Genomic DNA, 23756 nt, shown 5'->3' with positions numbered 1-23756 from the left:
GTGCTGTACAAATAAACAAATAAATCAGCTGTCCTTTGGGAACAAATACAGTTTTATTTACTGTTTTAGCACAAACCTGGTTCAAGGCTGGACCAAGTTGTAACTATAAATGGGCTTGTTGTACATAACTAACAGATAAATCAAACTGAAGTGGCTGAGTCTGACTCTGCAGGGTGAAGACGAGCAGCAGAGACAGTCTGACCTCTGGTGGTCAAAACAGTGAACAACATGTGAGAACTTTTAGTTTTTCAGTTGTTGACACGCTTTCCTCTCAGTCAGTACAGCAGACGTCACTGTGGACTAAACTGTGTTTGACACAAAATACATTCAGTGACCTCATCTTTCAACGGTTCACGAACACCACCGAACCTTTATTTACACTCCATTTGACACGTTTACATTTAAAACATTACTGTGAGTTAGACGCTGCGTTCTGGACACACAGTGTTTATTTCATTCCTGACTTCTATGACAGACTTGTTCATGTGAGGTGAATCCAGGACGTTTTGTAAACGTTTGGGACGACGTGGCGTTTTACTGGTTTACAGCCGTCGCAGGTTGGATCAGAAAGGTCGTTTCCCAGGTGACGGTTGACTGACACAGCTGTATTTCTATATCTGTAGCTCTCCTATAAGGTGTGTTTATTATTATATTTATTATATCACTTATCAAAACCAGATCTTAAAAAGCGCTTCACAAGGACAAAGTGATAAAGAAATGAATTAAATGACGACACTGATTCTGGAAGTCTGAGCTCGTCGGGCAGTTTGTTCCGAGGTCGAGGTGTCCAAACAGTAAAAGAGACTGTCTTAGTCTTGTCTGAGGATCTCGGACTGTGTGCAGGTTGATGAGGACGAATAAATGTAGTTTGTGTAATAAACTGGTAGCCAACGCAGAGACATTAAGAGGGGAGTAATATAACGTCTTTTCTTGGTTTTTGTTAGTAATCTGACAGCTGCGTTATGACGTTACAGTGATCTAGACGTCGGGAAATGAACGTATATATGACGGATTCTGTGTCTCTGAAGCTCTGATATGAATAATAATAACAATGATAATAATAACAACTACTGACCACTCAAAGTGCTTTACAACACGTCAACGAGGCCATGCAAGCTGCCTGCTCATCAGGAGCGATGCAACACGTTTTTATCCAAAGTGCTTTTACAATGTTTCTACTGTTCTGCTCTCACTCATTCACACACTGGTGCCACAGCAACCAGGGTCATTTTAGGGTTCAGTAACTTGCCCAAAGACACCTCAACATGCGGACTGGAGAAGTCGAGGATCGAACCACCGACCTTGTGATCAGTGGACGACCGGCTCTACCTCCCGACCTCCTCAGCTAAAAATAATCATAATAACTTTGACTATAAAGCACATTTCAACACAAAGTTACAAAGTAGCTTCACAGTAAAAACAAGAAGTAAAAAGTCAATAAAATTCAAGACATAAAAATCAAAGATAAACACAAAATTACGCAAATTACCATCAGTTAAGAAAAAGACACAAGATAAAAATGAGTTTAAAGAAGAGATTTAAAAGACAGAAGATATCCTCCCTGAGACTCAGCCCTGCTGGAGGATCCGAAGCAGCAATCAGGCTCATACGGGGCGAGTAACCCAACCACGCAAGGCTTTAAGAGCGAGAAGGAGCGAGGATCAGTCTGGTCGCTTCTCTTAGAGTGTGTTAACGCCTGACAGCAGCATTTTCTAGAAGTTGTAGTCTTTGGAGGTTTTGCCTGCTTAGACCTGAATAAAGCGCGTTATAGAGTAGTGAAGTCTGGAGGAGATAAAAAGCATTAATGACCTTTTCTAGATCTGCAAACGAGAGGAATGATCTTAGTTACATGTCTCAGTTTGACTGCAGCACTTTTAGAGTACACCGAGGTTTCAGGCCTCTGTTTTCACATTAGTGGATAAATAAATAACCCAGATTAGATGAGAGACTGTTCATGATGCTACTGGGACCAGAGGGAAGGATTCATTATTCATCATTATAACTGGTGTGGCAGAGGGATGTCTAGAGGTGGCCACGATGTGTTGTTAATGTGTGTGCACAGCGCACAGAATTTTTAATATGCGTAAATATTCAACTAATGATATGCTAAAATATAAATGAATAGGCTACGTGCATACACATAACTGTCGATGGTCAGTCTATTTTACAGAACCTTTATTGTCGAGTAGATTAACATTAAAAATGACAAATAAAACCTTTTTCTGAGCTCTTTTACAAAAGTTAAGACTACTAAGTGGTCAAACAGTTTCAGCAAACCACCAAACAAAGAGTAGTGGATGCTGACAGTAAAGAAGGTAACGGAGAACACCAGCATCGATCCCGCTGCCTCTCACACGCTGAGCGAGCGCTCTACCATTTACTGTCTTTTAGACGTTTAGCGAGGTGACAGCAGGTTGCAAAATATTTGAAAGCAACTGATTTTCTGTCATTCTAGAAGGGATGTGGTCGTAAGAACACTTTCAGAAGTTCTTGTGCGTACGTTGAACGTGTAAAAGAAAACTGAATAACAGGTTATCATTTGATGTATTTCTTCAATATATCATACATGTTTCAGACAGTGTTTAAGTTCAGTTTAGTGTTAGTTTGTGTGTGCTGTGTCTATTCTAAACTTAGTTCTTTGCTGTGTAAGATGAGGCAGTTGTGTGTCTAACAGTTAAGTTTATTCTGTTATACCTTTACCTGAGCCAGTGATAAGATAAACTGTAGTTATGTAGATGTTTATGTGTAAAACTGATCAGCTTTAGAGGATAGTGTGGTTTGTCCTTAATTTAATATGGTAGTGATGTTATTTTGTGATGCTACTTGGTGCTTATGTACTGTCATATATGGTCGTGAAGAAAGTCTGTTCCTAGGTTAGCTGAACTGTTGACTGATGTTTCTATCTGAGGGTTGCTGACCTGTAAGGTTAGTAAACAGATGTCTTAAATTCTGTACGAGTAGTATTTAAGGGACTGGTTAACCTTTCAGACAAAGAAAAGATAGCTAGGTGGTATCTTTGTCTCCAGAACTATGATGCATTATACTTCTGATTGTATTATTTGATTACACTATTTCATAACCTGACAATGCTCTCTTTGTGTGTTTATTGAGTCATCAGCAATTTCCCATTACAAACGAAGAGAACGTCGATGTAAACTTCCCCCATGTCTCTCACCCGCGGAATGACCAGCAGGTCCGCATCATCTCACATGTGCATCCCATGAAGGCGAAAGCTTCACGTCCAAAATCCTGCTCCTTCTCATGCTTTGTCGGTAGACTACTACTGTAGCCCCATTGAAATGTAGACCTTCCCTCCTATGTGACCACGTGGCCTAAAGGACAAGGCGTCTGACTTCGGATCAGAAGATTGAGGGTTCGAATCCCTTCGTGGTTGTATGTCCCCACTTCTGTAGGATTTGCATATGTGTTGTGGAAAGAAAATCCTGATGAGAAGCTGTGAACACATACATCCTAGTAATCACAGAAATACTGCAGATTAAACAAAATGTGTGGTAAAAGTTTCTGGAACTTAGAGGAAAGACATGTTTTGTGTGATTAACATTGGTATCAGAGGGTAAACCTGTAAAAAAGCACCCTGGCTCTCTTTATTCTGGGCACATTCAGCAGGAGGAATCCTGGTGTGCGTCAGTTCCTTCAAATCAAAGCATTGTGTGTTTCCTGCCATTAAGATTTGTATGCAAAGCTTTGGATTTGCAATGTCGGGCACTATGACATCGCTGATTGTGACGGAAAACTACTCATGAGTGGAGTAATGCTTTGGAGGAACTGTGCTATAAACGTGTTTGGTGTGTACACCAGCATTATGCAGAGAAAACCTACTTCCATTGAATAACTTTGAGATGGACAGAAGCCAATGACCAACCCCATCTTGCTCAGTGGAAACAAAGCTTTCGGGAGAAATGGACTGAATCCATTTGCATCTTGTATAGGAAGGTAGCGTTGTGCTGCGAGTGCTCCTTGATTGAAAAAGCTTGCCAATTAAACATTGTCTGTAACAAGTCTCCCTTTCTCTGCCCAACTATACCTACCTCCACTTGTATGTAGAAGACATGTGCCATAATCCTCGTGGTAAGGTAGAATGAAAGTACGATGACAAACACAATGTTCCAAGTCTTAAATATTCGTACATGACCACGTGGCCTAAAGGACAAGGCATCTGACTTCGGATCAGAAGATTGAGGTTTCGAATCCCTTCGTGGTTGTATATCCCCACTTCTGTAGGGATTTGTATATGCGTCTGTTGAGGAAAGGACAGGAAGCTGCGAACATCTACATCAAGCAATGTGACGTTGCTGATTAGGGGTAAGAACTCCTAGTAGTCACAGGAATGTTCCACTTTCAACTGTGGAATATTTCTTTGTTGTTGTGCGTACCGTGTTGTTGACGCTCTGCTTATCTGTAACATAATCTGAATCTAACACATCACATCCAGTCCAGGTGTGGCAGCTTCAATGATCTGAAGATTAATGGTGCTGGAGTCTAAAGAGGGAGCGTTCCACCCCAGGAACCAGTGTGGCTCTTTGAGGAAGTTCACATGAAGTCCTCTGACCTGTCGGAGCAGTTTGGTGACAAACAACAACTGAAGAAATAAACGATTATGTTGTACATGAGCAACAATATGAGTGAGGAGCTAAAGCTAAAACTCAACCAACTGAAATGCAGGATTTTTGATATTTAAATATTTTTCATATAAAAGATGCAGCGATGGAAAATACAGATATAATATACTGTAGATATTCATACACACAAAGTATATATACAGCAGCGCAGCCTGGTCGCCAGAATAAAACGTTGGCACTGTACGTCTCTGCAAACGACAGAAACGCTGAATGTCTACGTTTCAACACGTGAAATACGTAGCATTTTAACATTTCAACAATACGCATCATCTCAACATTTCTAAAGTGACGTAGTTCACATGTGATCTATATGAGTTGATCTTTCCTGTATAGGAGGAGGAGGAGCAGGCGGACGGTTAGTGACACGGTTCGAAACCAAAACCAATGTCTGCTTCCCGTTTCAATCGACTAAAGCGAGAAAACCAACTTTTTTTAGTGAGACATCGGCCGTTTTTATTTTCCCCAAACCCTAACCAAGTGGTCTTTGTGCCTAAACCTAACCAGACCTGAACCACAGCGATGTCACACCATAAAACATCACTATTCAACGGGTAGAAATGTTGATATGCTACGTATTACACGTGTTGAAACGTATATATTCAACGTTTCTGTGGTTTGCAGAAACATTCGATGCCAACGTTTTCTTCTGGCGACTGAGTTACACAATGACACTCGTTCTTTTGCTCAGTTTCTTAAAGTTAGAACATTTCTCATTTTAATGAGGTTCTTTTCACATTTGTATTTATTATTATGATATATTCTCATTATTAATAGATTCATTATTATTAAATTACTTCATTCTTACAAGAGGCTTATCTTGTAAAAACAGATCATCTTGTTATATCACAAAACATTGTCATTATTTCACAGAATCAACATACTTTGCTTGTTATAACATTAAACGTTGCTCAGCAGGATATGTTATTGAATTTGCTGCAGACATTAAAACATACAGTAGGTTCAAAGGTTTAAAGGTTCAATTTATTCATCTGTATGAGCATGGGAACCACAGACCTTCCTCCCTAATCAACCAGCGCTGATACCAGAGTACAGTAAATAAATACCCACACTAAACCATCAATAAAAACGTCATCTGACAGCAAAATCCACAAATATGCACAGAACAACACACAATCAATCTACAACCAAAAACTAATACATAAAACACACACACACACACACACACACACACACACACACACACACACACACTCTCCACTCAGCTGTTCCTGGGCTGCATGAGGAAGTCAACTTTTTATGGTAGAAATATGCAAACAAGGGAAGTTAATCTGTGAAATCATGTGTGTGTCTGTCCTGCTTGGACATCTATATCTCCTTTTAGAGTAGAAACAGATATATATTTTATACAGTGTAAACATGATATTGCTTTAATGAAGAGCTGGAACAAGCTGATAGTTGTTTTTTGGTTTGGAGTCGGTCTCTGTTCTGTCAAACTACAACTGTGGGTGGAGCTCTGCTAATAATTTAACGATATCGATGTTTAAAAGTCGTCACATCTAAATGTAAAAGTAAATTCATTTTGTCACTTTTCAGTGACAAATATTTGAGATGTTCCGGTTTGACAAACAGTGGAAACACGAAGCAGAACCTGAAACTTGGACCTTACAGGTTCTTACAAGCACAGGTTAGGGGAGGCTCCGGGTTACAGGTCATTCAGTGCCTGTTGTGGAAAAGGGCTAGACGTCCCTTCTGTTGCTTCTCTTTCCTTGTCCTGTGTCAACACGTTCCCACACTCCCGACTCGTCACATACTGAAGCTTGGTCAGGACCCCTTGACATCACCTTTTAACGCACTGGGTACCCCTTTAGCGTCATTTTGTAATGTGCAGTATCACAGCAGTCACTGTTAAAAAATAACCATATTTTATGGTGTGACAACGCTGTGGTTAAGGTCTGGTTAGGTTTAAACATAAAAACCACTTGGTTAGGGTTAGGGGATCATGGTTTGGGTTAAAAACTGTCCCAACCAGTTAAGGCTGCAGTTGGAAGCGAATAGCAGTCTCCTGCAGCAAAGTCCAGTGTTTGCCATCTATTTATCTAGAGCCATCCACCAAATATGGAAATTTGTCACCTTATATAGACGTCATCAGTGTCATGGCATCTATTTGAGACATTGTGGGAGTTCTAGTGGAGGGTGGAGCGAGACTTCTGTGGGGTCTATCGGACTACCCTGCATGTTGAAAAATGATGCTAAAGGGGTACCCAGTGTGTTAAAAAGTGACGGCAAGGGGTCCTGACCAAGCTTCAGTATGTGACGAGTTGGGAGTGAGAACGTCTGTGTCATATGTGTCTTTGTTTTAATCACTTGTCTTGCTTTATCAATATATATATACTTAGTTACATAGGATGTAATGCACAGTGGCGTTTTAAGGATGCTATTATAGAAAGTTCACAAACTGAAACTAGAAAAACTTGATCGACTGTTTATCTGGACAATGGTATTGTTTGTTATAACCATTATAAGTTCATTATAAATTATTTACATACATATTTGTATATTGTAACTCCACTGTCATTGTTTTCATCACTGTACATATTGGAAGATATAGCATCTCTTATGCTGTACTCTACACAATGACAGTAAAGTGGAGTCTTATCTAATCTAATGTAAATGTACGGGGCGGGATTTAGAGCTAACTCTGTAAGGTGAAGCTGCAGGTGAGTCAGATTCAAAGCAGACACTGCTGAGAGAACATTCTTGGTGTTGACATCTGATGATCCAGCTTTAAATCCACTCTCAGCTTTTCCCCGACACTCCTCGAACAATCTGCATCTTCCTCTCGCTCCGGCTTCAGGTGACATCCACGGACACATACAGTAGCTAAGTAAGTAAATAATGATAAACTTTATTTATATAGCACTTTCAATCAAAAGCATCCTTTTTATTTACAAGACAAAATAAAAGTGGTAGACAAACAACAGTAAAGACCATTTAAAAACAGTTTAATACAACATTGGGAAAGAAATAAAGAAGCAAAAGGAGTAAAATAAGTAAAATAAAACAATATAAAATCATTCTAATAATCAATAACCAATAAAATGAGATTTAAAATAATGACTTTGTATAATAGGTTTTAAGAAAAACAACAACATGCTTCTATGCACTCTAATCATCGGCTTGTTGTGCTGCTTGTTGGCATCTACGTCCTATCGGGCCCAAACTTCAGCTTTATGGCTCTTACTCATGTGATTGTCTCCTGACTAGATCCCTGCTTGTGTTGTATCAGTCTCATATATATATACATCGCATTGGATAAAAGCGTCTGCTAAATGAAAAATGTAAACGTTAATGTAAGAAATGACTTAAAAGATGAAAGTGAATTCAGACCACAAGCCCTCTAAAAACACACTTATAAAAGGAATTTAAAAGAGGATCATTTTGAAAGGAGGGAATTATCTGTGATATAAGGATATAATAATAAGGATGTAATAAACCTATCATCATTACCCTACACGCCCTCCACACACACACACACACACACACACACACACACACACACACACACGCCCTCCACACACACTCACACACACACACACACACACACACTCTCCACTCTGCTGTTCCTGGGCTGCATGAGGAAGTCAACTTTTTATGGTAGAAATATACAAACAAGGGAAGTTAATCTGTGAAATCATGTGTGTGTGTCTGTCCTGCTTGGACATCTATATCTCCTTTTAGAGTAGAAACATATAAATATAAAAACAAGCATATACGATTAATGATGAGACAACTTTACATACCGTAAATCTTTATATTAATTAAATCTAAAATATATTATTGATCAAAAATGATGAGTAGATGGTTCAGCAGATAATAAAAGGATGCAGCGCAGATGAACAGAGCACACATGAGGAGCATTTAACCTCTTCAGTCCTGCATAAATACATTCATGCTGTGCAGCCAAACATTGTTCAAACTCACTAAACTTTATTTAAAATTCAATTGCAGTTAGCAAAGTTTAGAAAAGACAAAATGTGTCTGACTGAATGTGGGTGAAATATGTATGAAATGGTATCTAACATATTATTTGATGTAATGGTGCAGCCATAGAGAACAGAGTCTTGGGTTTATATATTTTATACAGTGTAAACATGATATCGCTTTAATGAAGAGCTGATAAACTACAGTATCCAGTGAAAATGAGAAAATATGTCAGAATAACACGACAAATATGATGTTTAAATGAGAAAAGTTCTGGTTTCAACAAGAACTTGAGCAACAATAAGAATTGCCATGTTGGCAGCAAGACGCTGCTGTATATACAGCATATAAACAAACACACTTATATCTATATAGTCCAGTAAAAGTCTCATCCCTCCGTTAGACAAGTCTTTGATCAACATGAAACTCTCCTGATTAAATCATCATCAGAACAAAAGATGATAAAAAATGTGAACCGTCCGAGCCTGTGAACATAAAAAGGTCCAGGAGAAGTAAACTACAAGTCCCAGGGTGCATTTCTGCAACAATCATCCAATCACATTCTGTCATGTGCATGACTAATGTCAGCGTTCACGAAATCAAGACAACTGTGTGATGACTTGTTCATGTAAAGATTAAAACACCTGCATTGACAATATAACCTCATATCTATTAAATCAGGGTTTGATACATTTGAAGGTTGGTCTGGGGCTGATGTGCGGCGTCCATGTTTGTTTGGATTTCGTGTACTTCCGTGTTATTTAGCACCAGGTGGAAAATATTAGAGCTTCCCACTTATAATTACAACTTGCATGTTAACGTGAACACGGTTTGTAAGTCAGGAACCCGTAGCTACAATAACTCTAACAAGACGTTAACGTAGCATAAAGATTGTGAGGTGAAGGTGAGTCATTTTAATGTTCGACCATAGTTATCATCATCATCACCATCATCATCATCATCATCATCATCATCAGCTCAGCAGAGGATGAACTTCCTGCAGCAGCTGCAGAAGTTCAACCTGTTTAAGTCAGTGATGGTGAGCTTTTACACTGCCATTATGGAGTCCATCCTCGCCTCCTCTGTCACATCTGGTACGCTGCTGCAACTGTCAAGGACAAGGTCAAGACCACCACCTCACACCACAAGAACAGTTTCTTCCCAACTAGAGCCTCATCAACAAGGCCTGGGACCTCCACTGACATGGACTCTACCCCACCTTGGACACTACACATTATATTCACCTCCGCATCTGTGAATCCATCACACTGAACAATGGGGCATTACATTAACCATTATACAGTTTATACTGTTTATACTGTGAACATCTGCACGTTTCCAGTCAATATCTTGTACAATCTCTTTTAAACTCAAAAGCTCTTATATATTTACTCTCTTAAATATTTAAGCTCTTAAATATTACATATTTTACTTTTTAATTGTAAAATTGTATTAATATAGTTATATCACCTGTCTTATGTGGTAGTTTTGTTTTCTCTTACCTTCTACTTTTTGATTGTTGTGCATCATAATATCAAGGCAAATTGTGCAAACTTGACAATAAACCTGGTTCTGATTCTGTTTGTGATAAGTGTTTGGGTTTAGTTTAAGGCAGGGGTCAGTCTTCAACACAACTCTGGCATTCACAGACGAGGAGCTGAATCAAATGAAGAAGAAAGATGCAGAATGGCGGCAGAGTGCGACAGACAACATACCTCAGAGGAACCGCTGATGTTCCTGTGGTCGCTGCTCCGCTGCCGACTGAGGAGGAAAACAGACAGAGGCGTCACAGAGGCCAGAGAGCTCTGCTAATAATTTAACAATATCAACGTTTAAAAGTTGATATTTTTAACTTTTACATCTAAATGTAAAAGTTAAATCGCTTCAGCAACACTTTTTCCACACTCTCCTACCAAACAGCACAAGATGAGGATGTTTGTCCCTCTGTGGACAGAGATGTTCCGGTTTGACAAACAGTGGAAACACAAAGCAGAACCTGAATCTTAGACCTTACAGGTTGTTACAAGCTCAGGTTAGGGGAGGCTCCAGGTCATTCAGTGCCTGTTGTGGAGAAGGGCTAGAAGTCACTTCTGTTGCTTCTACCTCTTGCCGTGTCCTGTGTCAACAACTTGATCGACTGTTTATCTCGACAATGGTATTGTTTGTTACAACCAGTATCCCAAAATGCAGAGACAGAAGCAAGGACAGTTCTTGGGGTGTTTATTGAAAAAAATAATGTCTCAATGAAAAAAGGCAAGAGGCTGGAGGAGGTGGCTGGCGTTGCAGATGAGGTGGCAACTTGACCACCGAGGCTGAGCACCAAAAAAACAGCAGGACTGGAGACTGCAGGCGAGACACACTGGAAAACTATACACAGGCAAAAACTCAGGTCAGTCCATACTCTTAAATAACAAGAAAAGAAAACTCAAAGAGGCAAGGGAATCATCAGGGACTCATAGTTACCGACTACAACAGAATAATCTGGTTACTGATGAGCTCCGGAGCAGGTTAACGTCAGAGGATCGGATCACAACCTGTCAACACTGCGACCGCTGACCAATCAGATCACTGGAGTCATCATTCCTACAGGATCCTGACATGGACAAAAGTCCTGAGTTTATAATGAAGTGACAAGTAAAAAAGGTCGATATATATTTTGATAGGTCAGTGGAAACATTTTATTGTTTCAGACTTTCTATTTCCACTCTGGTTCAGAGCTTCTAACAAACAGAGAGATAGTTTATGACACTAATCACATGATGATGATTTTAGCTGCATTTCAATTGTGCAAAGTTTACTTTATCTCCGTGATTATAAAGCAACATTTCAGTCAGATAGACTCATCAGTTATTAACTACTTTTACACTCTTTGCTTCAGTAGCAGAAACAGTCTGACGTTACATTAAATTTGTCTTTTAATGTGACATATTCAGATGGTTTCTTCATCATCCAACTAAATAGCAAAAAACACTCTCTATACTTAAGTCATATATAATAATTCCTACATGTATTCTAAGCAGTAATCTACTTTTCATATGTAGAAATTATTGCCAGTGTTTCTACATCTTCTTATTCTGTTGTATGATTACAGGATCGTTTACATTTCACTTGGTTGAATATGACCTTTGGCTGTTGCCAAAACAGAAGTTTTCCGCAGGTTCTTGGTTTCACCGTTTCATCTCATATCATGAAGAACTTCATTCATGGTTCTGATGATGTCGCTCATAATTAAAAAACCCGCCTCTTTCACATGAAGACGCCTGTAGCTGGAAAACCCAGAGTTGACTGAACAGGTTGATAATCAGCTTCATAGTTCTGGTTATCTGGACGACCAATGTTAGGTTCATTGAGCCAGGTAACGAAAAGATATCCTAGGTATGTTGAACGTGCTTTGTAGTGCAGGCGTCAGGTGTGCCTGATAGTGAAGCCAGACACACCCTGAGAGGGACGAGGAAAAAGGAAATACAGGACAAACCCAAACAAAAAACCAGACACCAAAACAAACAGCACCATGACAATAAGTTCATTATAAATTATTCATATACATATTTGTATATTGTAACTCCACTGTCATTGTTTTCATCACTGTACATATTGGAAGATATAGCATCTCTTATGCTGTAGCACTTACTTTCCTTCATCTGTAAATACTGTAACACTGTAGTTTTTGCACTTCTGGTTAACTGCATTTAATTGGTTTCATACTGGTACTCTACACAATGACAGTAAAGTGGAATCTAATCTAATCTAATCTAAATGTACGGGGCGGGATTTAGAGCTAACTCTGTAAGGTGAAGCTGCAGGTGAGTCAGATTCAAAGCAGACACTGCTGAGAGAACATTCTTGGTGTTGACATCTGATGATCCAGCTTTAAATCCACTCTCAGCTTTTCCCCGACACTCCTCGAACAATCTGCATCTTCCTCTCGCTCCGGCTTCAGGTGACATCCACGGACACATACAGTAGCTAAGTAAGTAAATAATGATAAACTTTATTTATATAGCACTTTCAATCAAAAGCATCCTTTTTATTTACAAGACAAAATAAAAGTGGTAGACAAACAACAGTAAAGACCATTTAAAAACAGTTTAATACAACATTGGGAAAGAAATAAAGAAGCAAAAGGAGTAAAATAAGTAAAATAAAACAATATAAAATCATTCTAATAATCAATAACCAATAAAATGAGATTTAAAATGATGACTTTGTATAATAGGTTTTAAGTAATGACTTAAAAGATGAAAGTGAATTCAGACCACAAGCCCTTTAAAAACACACTTATAACAGGGATTTAAAAGAGGACAAGGAGCTCACCAGTCTGATCTCCTCAGGTTGTTCCAGAGAGTGGGGGCCCTAACAGAAAAGGCCCGGTCACCCTTGGTCCTCAGCCCAGATCGTGGAATGGCTAGCAGAGCCTTGGTTGAGGACCTCAGGTTGTGATGGGTACATGTGGTGTCAGAAGATCTGAGATGTACTTGGTTGTGAGTCCAGAGCGGGCCTTAAAAGTTATCAATAATATCTTAAGTCCGTAATATCTTAAAAATCTCAATTCTAAAATTTACTTGGACAAGCTGTAATTTATGTTGACTCTGTTGGTGCAGACGCGTAGAGAGAGTTACAACAATTCAAATGACAGTAAATAAAAGCATGTATGACAGTCTCCAGATTTCTACTGGATTAAATTGAACTGATCTTGAAGAGTCTCCTGAGCTGCAAAAAACAAAGACTGGACAACTGTGTTAAGGTGCTTGTTCAAGCTGAGGTGATTAGATGACACCAAGATTCTTACAGTTTTAGGCTATATTTTGGGACAGATAGCTCAGATGTTTTGAAGTATAAGCATTAACTTTGCCAGGGCCGATAATAATTACCTCAGTCTTATCAACATTTAGCTGCAGGAAGTTCTGGGCCATACAGCATTTGAGATCAAGGATGCAGTCGTTGAGTGTATTAATTTGATTTTTAAAAAAAACATTGGGGTTAAAAGAGAGGTACAATTGAGTGTCATCTGCATAAGAATAGAAGCTCACATTATGCCTGTGGATGACATGCCCCAGGGGTAACGTAGAGAGAAACAAAAGTGGTCCAAGGACAAACCCCTGAGGTACCCCGCAGGTCATCTTCACTAAAAGATCTATCTTGTAAGTAAGAATAAAACCACTTTAAAACTGAACCAGAGATGCTAACCCAGTGTTTGAGACGTTCCAATAAAATAGAATGATCGACAACGTTGAATGCAGCGCGAAGATCTAAGAACTAAAACTGAAGATCCTCCAGAATCAACGGCAACCAGCAGATCATCCATTACTTTAAGGGGTGCCATCTCTGGACTGTCGTTTGCCATAAATCAAGACTGGAACGTCTCAAAGGGTCAATTTCTGTTTAAAAAAGAAATCAATTGTTCAGCAACAGCTTTTTCTAGAACCTTAGAAAGAAAGGGAAGTTTGGAAATAGGTCTGAAATCATCCAGGGAGTTAGGATCTAAAGAGGGTTTTTTCAGAAAGGGTTACATTGTTAAAATAAGGGTTCAGGGACAGAACCAGTAAATAGTGATATTCAGGACTGTATCGACATCTTGACTTGAGCCACTGTCAACTGAAGAAGACAGGAGATCTGTGAATTTGGCCGCAGGGGAAGTATTAAAAATGCGAGAGCATACAGGGTTTGACCTATTATCGGACGGATTATTTCGGACCACAGATGTGAACATTATGCATTTGTGGTCAGAGACACTAACATCTTTGCATAGTATATTGTCTATTGAAACACTACGTGAAAGGACAAGATCAAGAGTGTGGCCCTTGTTGTGAGTAGGCACTGTGACAGTTCTACTTAAATTAAAAGCTTTTAATTTTGTTGGTTAAAAATCAACAATGTGTAAAAACTCTATGGACAGCAAACATGCTGTTTATCATAGTGTGCCATTACAATAGAGAGGAGTTCAGAGAACTGTTCAAGAAAGCCAGACACAGATTTAAGGGGTCTTTAGATTAAAATGCACAGAGTTTTAAGGTTCCCTCTAATGGAAGAATATAAACACAATGACTCAAAGGATGAAAAGTCACCGAATGAGATGAGCGAGCAATTGAAGTTGTTATTATAACTGAAAGTCCTTCTGGGACGGTTGAAAAAGGAGAAATTGGGGGGTGCGGATTCTATCAGGGGGGCGAGTCACCAACATTAAGCCAGGTGTCTAATATCATTAAAAAAAAGTCAATTTTGATAGAGATGATAAAATCTGGCAAATAAAAGATTTGTTGGAATGGGACCTTATACTGAGCATAAAACCTGCTATTACATAAATCAGGTATATAAAAAATGGGTATTTTTAACACCCACCTACCTGGGTTGGGAGGGGTCATGCTACGGTGCAGGACCGTCTTGTCTTAATAATAGATTCAGTTCAAACTAATGCACAACATACTTAAATAAAAGTACAAAAGGATTTATCATCAAAATGTACTTACAGACCATTGTTATACATACGCAGATGTAAGGGATGATACATTAAATGACATACACTTATAAACAGATGTGTTTTTGACAGAGTTAAGTTATTTTGATAAATGATAAATCAAAATTTGAGTTTGTATTGTGAGCCCGACTACTGTGCATGTCAGTGAGTGGTTCCACGTCATGCTTTTGACTGCCAGTTCAGGGACTTCCTGGTGTTTTCTGTGCTTTCATACCGAGGACGTTAGTCATTTGCTCTGGTATCTGATTATATCAAGAGATTGGAAACTTGTCACAGACATTAACTCTCATTCATCTATAAAAGATTTCTTAATGCTTTGATCTTTGTTTTACTCACTACAGGAAAGATGACTTAAGCTTCTCTTTTAGCTAAATATTAAAACCTAAATTTAATGGAAGTAAACTCTTTTTTTCCTGCTTTACAATAATGATGTCAAAAACGTAATTTTTGTCATATTCCTATTTCAATCACTTTGATTGTTTATTAATTTACATACTTTTTTAATTTAATATTATGTGATTTATTTTATTCCACATTTTTTGCCTTTTTAAGCGTTTATTATGCTCTATTGGTAGGCTTTGAAATGCAGGACTTTTGCTTGTAATGCAGTATTTTTACATTGCTGTACTGCTACATGGATATGAATACTTCTTCCACTGCTGCTGCTAGGGATGTGCAGAGAGCCCAGTATTTGTATTCAAATAAAAATGGAAATAGATGTAAAAATCAACTTTTTGTTTTTATCACACTTTTAATTTTAGGATATTTAAGTGTTAAAAGTGTTCATGAATAAAGTATCTCATGAAGGAGGTCCCCCACCAGGTCTTGAACTCAAGTCTCCCAGATCACAAATGACTGCGCTGACTACTGAGCTAAACCAAGTGCATCACAAATGTGCAGACAGACCTCTACTTATTTATACACCCATAATACAGAAACAGCACAGCGTGCAGGGAAGAAATTCGAAAGTGATTCTTGCTTTGCACTTTTCATTTATTGCCTATTTATTACAACCTAACTTTGTGGAAAAGAGAAGGGGAACAACAGGTTGTGGAGAGTCTCTTGGGAGCACTTCACATATGTCAGTAGTTCAGCTTTATCTCTGGGGAACACCCCCAACCTCGGGACTGATGTCCAAATTAGGAAATGTGCGTCATGCAGCAGGTGGATGTGACCCTTGTTGAGACCTGCTGATAGACGTCACAGCGGAGCAGAGGAGAGACACTGAGATAGTGATGTAATCAAACTACATGCTGGTATTTGACATGTTTTTTTTCTTTCTTCCCGCTAACAAATACTTTTACTAATTACTACTCATTATTCATATGAAACAAATATTAATAAAAAAAAACCACTATTTGTGCTTTGTCGAATAACATATTCGTATTTGGGCACACCCCTAGCTGCTCCTTCATGTGGTCCCTCTGTCACTTTCAGCATTTTCTCATTCACAAAGTTTTCATTACACACAAGTAAACTGTGTGTGATTTAATGTTACAATACACACAGCAACAAGTAACATGAACAGAATAATACAACAAATAAATGAGCCTTTTCTCGTCTCCTCCTCTATCCAGATAACAAGCTATCATTTGGTACACTTCCTCTGAGCTGGTTGGACTGACGGTGAGTACAGCCCATTGGACCATAATGTTACATCTTACATGCAGTGTGGTTTGCTGTTATGTTGTTAATACAGTATATATATTTGACAGTATATGTATAACAGTCTCTCTTGTGTTAGGCTGAGACATGCTTCTGAGGAGTTCTGAGTTGTGTATTCAGTTAAAAATTGTACATCTTTATGTGCGGATAATAAAGAACCACTTGTCAAAAGTATTGACACTAATTTGTGTCCATAGGCAAGTATCTAATAGTTGGTCACAATTGTGTTTCACTAACAGCCAAACACAGAATTGCGAGGTTTCCTGAGCTGAACCCCCAACCAGAGGACGAGCCACCGCAGAAGCCTGAAGCACCGCAGCCTGTCTTCATTCAGCGCGAACACTCCAGAAAAACGTGAGTATTTGTCATTGTTGTTTTGTGTCAGACACCGAATGGTAAATCAGACCTGGTGGATCTCATAGACTGTAAAAAAAAATAATGAAAGTAGACACCATGACATCACCCATTGGGTTGTGCCACGCCCTGAAGCATATGCTGCTTTATTGTCAAATTTAAATTAAATGGGACCATAATTTACATCACACTGTATTGAAGAAGACTCTAAACTAGTGACTGAGAAAGTAAACTTATTAGGAAAGTGTTTACTGATGTAATAAATCGAATGAGAAGCTGGATCTTTTTCTCATAGGCTTCCATACAATCAGACTTCTTTTTGCAGCCAGTGGCGTCGCCCCCTGCTGGCCGTTAGAGAGAATGCAGGTTTAAAGCAGTTCCACATTGGCTTAACTTTTCAGACATGGTGTATCTGCAGGATACTGGTGGTTATTTTCTGTTTCCCCAGACCTGTTTTTATTATTTTATGGTAACAAACCTTTTTAAAGACATTTTAAGTTGTGGTTTTAAATCTGCTCACCCCTGATATTAAAAACAACCTGCTCAGCCCTTTTAATAGAGTCTTAGGGTTTCTGTAACCGCTTGGTGCCGTTGCATTATTTAATTAATTTAACCTTGTTAATATTCCTACTACTTACTTTTAAAAATATTTCCAACAAAGTATTTACTTCACTAATTGGATTGGCCCGGCCACGGGACATTAACAATGTCTATTTTATAAGATTATCATGATTTTTATGTAAAATCTTAATCTGTAAAATAACCAGTAATTAAAGCTGCCAGTTAAATGCAGAGCAGTAAAAGTACATTTCCCTCTGACAGTGTATTGTTATAATAATTCTATTTGTGTGTCTTATAGGGACCCTGGCTGGTCTTGATAGTGTGGCGATTGCAGGCTGCCTTCACCTACTGAAGATACGGTACATCAACAAAGACTTCTCTGACACCATCAGCTGTGGGCTGCCAGAGACAAATTAGAAGTCAAACCAAGAGCTCAGAGGAACGTGTATCTGTTCATCTGATAATCAGCTCATTCTGTTATTGCAATTTGATAACCATGGCTTCTTCAGCTCCCAATCCTGACTCTCCTCATCCAGAGATTCACGTTCCCGAAAAATTATCTCTGGCTCATTTGAACATATGTAGTCTTAGAAATAAGATTCACGAGATTCATCATATATTAACACTTCATCATATCCATGTGTTGGCACTCTCCGAAACACATTTAGACTCCAGTTTTGATGACAGTGAATTATATATTAAAGGTTACAGTTTGTACAGAAGAGATAGAAACAAGGATGGGGGTGGTGTAGCTTTCTATATTCAAAATCAGATCCCAAGTAAATTACGGCCAGACTTAATGCACTCTGATATAGAGATTATTTGGGTTCAGATTCAACTGGCTGATGATAAACCAGTTTTAGTGGGGTGTTGTTACAGACCACCAAGTGCTGAGGAACCATATTTGGATAAAATCTGTGAAATAATAGAAAGAGTGTCCAGAGAAAACATGGACATTTTCCTCCTGGGAGACTTCAACATTGATTGGGCCACAAAGTCTCCTTTGAAGGAAAGAATTGATTCTGTATCCTCTGACTCTGGTATGACCCAGGTGATAAATCGTCCTACCAGGGTGACAATTGGTAAAAATGGTCCCAAGTCATCAAAAATTATTGATCATATCTATACAAATGTCCCAGATCTCTGCTCACTACCTACCTCAACACCCACAGGTTGTAGTGATCATAATCTCATCACCCTCACTGTGAAGAGAAATGTGCCCAAACTTAAACAAGAGATTATCTTTCAGAGGTCATACAAGACGTTTGATGAAGCCCGTTACATCAGAGATATTGAGAGGGCTCAGTGGGCAGAGGTACGTAAGGAATCAGACCCTGAGACTGCTTTATCCAAGTTCACTGACATCTTCAGCCAACTAGCAGACAAGCATGCCCCCTTAATGAGACACACAGCTGAAAAAGATTATTTATCATGGATGGATGAAGAGATGAAGACTTTAATGTTAAGCAGAGATGATGTAAAAAAGATTGCCAATGGAAGGGGCAGTCTTTATGGAGATCTTTATAAAACATTAAAAGAAGCTGTTTCTACAATGACAGAGAAGAAAAAGGAAGAATATATTCAACAGAGACTGAGGGAGGCTGATAATGATATTAAGAAAATACAGGAAACATTAAATGATTTAATGGGGCGAAACTCACGATCTCCTGTGACCAACATTGAATCTGAGGGACGTCTAATCACAAAAGACACTGATACTGTCATACACCTTAATCAATATTATATTGATGAAACTGAGGAATCACAACATTCTGTTAGGTATGAAGGCCCGTCTTTGTCTCGTCTTCTTATTGAAGACAGAATCATGAAAGACAAACAATGTTCACTCAGTTTCGTCACAGTTACTGTTGAAGAGGTTGAGAGTTTGTTGTCATCTCTCTCTGAAGATGTTTCTCCTGGAACAGACAACATGGATGTCAGACTGCTTAAAATAGCTGCCAGGTACATCTCTCCTGCCATATGTCACATAGTGAACAGGTGTCTCATAAGTGGTGTATTTCCATCTCAGTGGAAAGAATCCAAAATAAGAAACGAAAGTGTCAATGCAGAGAACAGCACACCTATTAGTTCGCTGCCTGTCTTGAGCCACATCTTGGAGAAAATTCTCCATAAACAGATTCAAGAATACTTTAAGGATAATCAACTGCTCACTCAGAGTCAACATGCTTATAGACCGGGTTATTCTACCACCTCGGCTCTTGTTCACATGACAGATGACTGGTACAAAGAACTTGATGAGCATAAGTTAGTTGGTGTTGTGTTTATGGATTTCATTGCTGCCTTTGACGTCAGTCACGATTTGCTGGTTGACAAACTTAAATGTTATGGCCTCTCAGATTTGGCTCTTTCACTGATGAGAACTTATCTATCTGGCAGAAGACAAAAAGTTTATTACAATGGCTGCTTTTCCAACTTCAGAGACGTTGACTGTGGAGTGCCGCAGGGTAGTGTCCTTGGTCTGCTCCTCTTTTCTATCTTTGTAAATGATTTGCCCCTTGTTTTAAGAAAGTCTTCCATTGTTATGTATGCAGATCACATGACTGTATATTACTCTGCTGATGATTGTAATGATTTAACCAGTATATTAGGAGCTGAACTAGAAGCTGTGTATGACTGGGTCACTGACAACAAAATGATTTTGAACATACCAAACTCAAAATCAATGATAATTAGAGGAAGCAGGAGATGGGCTCCAGATCCACAGCTCCGCCTCTCTATACAAGGCATCAAACTGGATCAAGTTGAACAGATCAGATTTTTAGGAATTACACTTGATCAACGCCTGTCTTGGTCACTGCATATTAACAATATTGTTAAGAAAATGAAAGAGGGCATTACAATCAGCAAGATGTGTTCTACTGTTGTCTCTCAAGAAAACATGAGAAGTGTTGTTGAGTCATTAGTGTTGTCTCATCTTGACTATTGTTCAGTCATATGGTCCACTGCTAACAAAACACATCTCAAAAAACTTCAACTAGTCCAGAATAGTGCTGCTAGAACTGCTCTTGGCTGTGGACCCCGTACTGGTGTTAATAAAATGCATGAGAGACTGTCATGGCCGTTAGTAAAAGACATACCACAAACCTCCACCTTCAGAGCTACCAGCAGTTTGCTCCTCCGGGCCCCCAGTACTAAGCTCCGCACCATAGGGGCCTTCTGCTTTGCTGCATCACGATGGTGGAACAGCTTTCCTAACCGTCTGAGGGCAGCACAGACCATAGACTCTTTTAACAAAGGTCTAAAAACCTTTCTGTTCAGGAAGCCTTTTTCATCTTAACTCTTATTGTTATTTTCTTTATGTTGTGTGTTCTATGTTATTAATACTGCAGCACTTTGACCACTTGGTCTGTGCAGAAAACACTGTTATTTATCACTCGAGCCAAGACTAACTTCTTTCAACGTACAGTAATACAGAGCTTCAGTGGAGTGGAAAAAGGTACCAAACCCAGATAAGCAACAAAATCAATAAATTCACTAATCATTGTAGCTCTACTCAAAACAATGAGGCTAATATCAAGCTACAAACACACCAGCCTGGCTTTTTTCCCTTTCTTCCAGTATGTGGGGTAAAGTTTGGAGATTAAAATTGTTTTATTTTGTTTTGTTGTGTTTTTAATTGTGGGGGGAAATTTATTTGAAATTCAAGTTAATGGACTGTGTTAATTTGTATAAATGAAACATTTGTTATGTACTGTGTTAGTATCTGTATGTAAAGCCCAGAGTGAGCAGCTGTGAAGGTTTTTAATTAAGTTTTATTTTGATTTAAATGTCTTTTATTTAAAGTATTTTGGAAATTGATATTTAATTGATATATTTTTGAGGCAGGAACATCTGGTCTGTTTCTCCTAATGTCTTTTGGTTTACATGTTTCAGTTTAAAACATATTTACATTTAATCCATTACAGTGGAGTAGCAACCCAGTCTCACTGCACTTTTTGAAATAGTGGTGAAATTTAATCTATAACTTCGTGTACATGGACACAAATACTTTTTTTTCGTGACACTCAGCAAGACTTTCAAACGAAGATATCTCAGTTGGAAGTATGTTTCACTTTTATTTTTCTGTCAGGACTCAGGAGCACAGAAGCTGTATTTCTTTTCTTATTTGTTACTCTTTCTTTTTATTTTTTTACTATAACCGCTACAATACCCAACATTTAATCACAAGATTGTATCCTTGTTTTTATTTCTTTATTTTAATTTTATCAGTACAGTCAGTGGTCCACATCAGTCATCGGTGGTGACTGGAGGACCTGCCAACAGGAAGTGTTTTCCTCACTGTCACCGTGTTAATGTTTTCTTTTAATGATATCTTTAACATTTCTCAACACAAAGATGAGAACGTGTCTTTGATAACTAAACAATATGATAGGTTAATGTGAAGGCCGTCAGTTTTAATTATTTCACCTTCGATTCTGAGAAATGGATGGCGGAAGCAGCGACATTACCCATGAGCCTCAGCCACCGTTGCTTTGGAGATGAAGCCAGTCCACTTTGTTATTATTACAAAACTTTTATTAACTATTATATCCACTATTTACTTTTAATTACTGAATTTATGGCGATGTGTGTATTCATGGAGTCCCCCCTCACACACACAGCAGCAAAATTATTTGTGTTTGTATTCGAATAAAAGTGAAAAGAGGCTTACAAAATCTTGTTTTTGTTTTTATAACAGTTTTAATTTTTGAAAATTAAAGTGTTAAAATAAGTGTTAATGAATAAACTATCTTATGAAGGAGGTCCCCACACCGGGTCTCAAACTGGAGTCCCAGATCATAGACAACTGTGCTGACTACTGAGCTAACTTTAAGGTGATTCTTGCTTTACACTTTTCATTTATTGCCTATTTTTCACAACCTAACTTTGTGGAAAGGAGAAGGGGAACAACAGGTTATGGAGAGTCTCTTGGGAGCACTTTGCTTGTGTCAGTAGTTCAGCTTTATCTCTGGGGAACACCCCCAACTCCAGGACTGATGTCCAAATAAGGAAATGTGCATCATGTAGCAGGTGGATGTGACTCCCCTCACTGAGACCTGCTGATAGACGTCACAGCGGAGCAGAGGAGAGACACTGAGATAGTGATGTAACCGACCTGCACGCTGATATTTGACATGTTTTTATTCTCTTCCCGAAAACAAATAATTTTTTAAATATTTGTATGAAACAAATATCCATATAAAACCCACTATTTGCACTTTGCCGAATAATGTATGTGTATTTGGGCACACCCCTACTATCTATCTATCTATCTATCTATCTATCTATCTCTCCATTGATCTATATATATATATATATATATATATATATATATATATATATATATGTAATACATCCAGTGGCCTTTTTGTGTTGTACAATGACATTTTTTCTTAAATCATGACTTAAGCAAAATCTTTAATAATAATAACAGCCAATGAGAAAATAACAACAATAATAATGTTTATTATGCACACAATAACCTTTCTCATTCTCAGGGATAAGATCTCTGTAGAAGGTGTCCAAGAACGTCAGGAGATGTTGGGTGTTGTATGACCACCGTGGTCTATAATGTTTCAGCTACGTCTCCTGTCTTTTGCCAGATTGAAACCAGCTTCATCCATGAACAAAAGGGTGTGAAGGATTTCACTTCCTTTCAGTTCCATTATTCCATTATATAATACAGTAAACAAAATATCAAATGGATTTTACTGTAGAATCATACAGTTACAGCAAGGTAAACAGTAAATGTTCTGTGATATTCTCTGCAACTTCAATAAGTATATACAGGCCATAATGAAGGAAAACCCATAACACTGTACAGTATACTAGTGCACACCACTGCTTGACCTGTACATACTGGTACCACAGCTCTTTGACTCTTTCACAGTTTCTCTCAGATGGTACCTTATAGAGGTCTTTCATGGTCATCTTCTCTTCATCTTCGTCTAATAGCATTATTTACTGTCACCACGCTACAGATCTCTTGCTCTTGCTGAGGTGTAAAAACTGCTCTTCTGCCACCAGCAGAAGGTGGTCGTCTAGTCCACATCTACATTGCTGTACTGTGTTGTATTTCTTACAATATGAGTTTCAGACATACATTGACTTTTAGCTGA

The 23756-nt window shown here is 38.5% G+C and overlaps 2 protein-coding genes and 1 non-coding gene across 3 annotated transcripts in view; 2 read left to right on the top strand and 1 right to left on the bottom strand.

Annotated features, from left to right (window-relative positions):
• Positions 1-48, bottom strand: part of LOC122999470 (C-1-tetrahydrofolate synthase, cytoplasmic-like) — an 11180-nt gene extending 11132 nt beyond the window's left edge. The window contains exon 1 of the mRNA XM_044376419.1: positions 1-48. This exon is cut by the window's left edge and continues 165 nt beyond it. The gene's annotated coding sequence lies outside the window, so the exon portion shown is untranslated.
• Positions 49-3321: 3273 nt separating this feature from the next.
• Positions 3322-3394, top strand: trnar-ucg. The gene has a single exon. It is a non-coding gene; the product is annotated as a tRNA-Arg (tRNA).
• Positions 3395-16944: 13550 nt separating this feature from the next.
• On the top strand, positions 16945-20793 carry LOC122965685. The gene is made up of 3 exons (XM_044329862.1): positions 16945-17076; positions 17936-19945; positions 20755-20793. Exons 2-3 carry the CDS (start codon positions 18134-18136, stop codon positions 20791-20793), a joined length of 1851 nt encoding a protein of 616 aa, XP_044185797.1. The 5' UTR covers positions 16945-17076; positions 17936-18133.
• Positions 20794-23756: the final 2963 nt, after the last annotated feature.

Source organism: Thunnus albacares, chromosome 16 (genome assembly GCF_914725855.1).
Source record: "Thunnus albacares chromosome 16, fThuAlb1.1, whole genome shotgun sequence".
Classification (NCBI taxonomy): Eukaryota; Metazoa; Chordata; class Actinopteri; order Scombriformes; family Scombridae; genus Thunnus; species Thunnus albacares.
The sequence above is the reverse complement of the archived record's forward strand: the minus strand, read 5'-3'. Positions and strand labels throughout refer to the sequence as shown.

What these genes read in the sequence shown, in the direction of transcription:
- LOC122965685 (XM_044329862.1), top strand. Translation starts at nt 18,134, where the DNA reads ATGGCTTCTTCAGCTCCCAATCCTGACTCTCCTCATCCAGAGATTCAC. An exon ending in ATTTCATTGCTGCCTTTGAC is followed by an intron (nt 19,946 to 20,754) that starts GTCAGTCACGAT and finishes CTCCACCTTCAG; the next exon opens with AGCTACCAGCAGTTTGCTCC.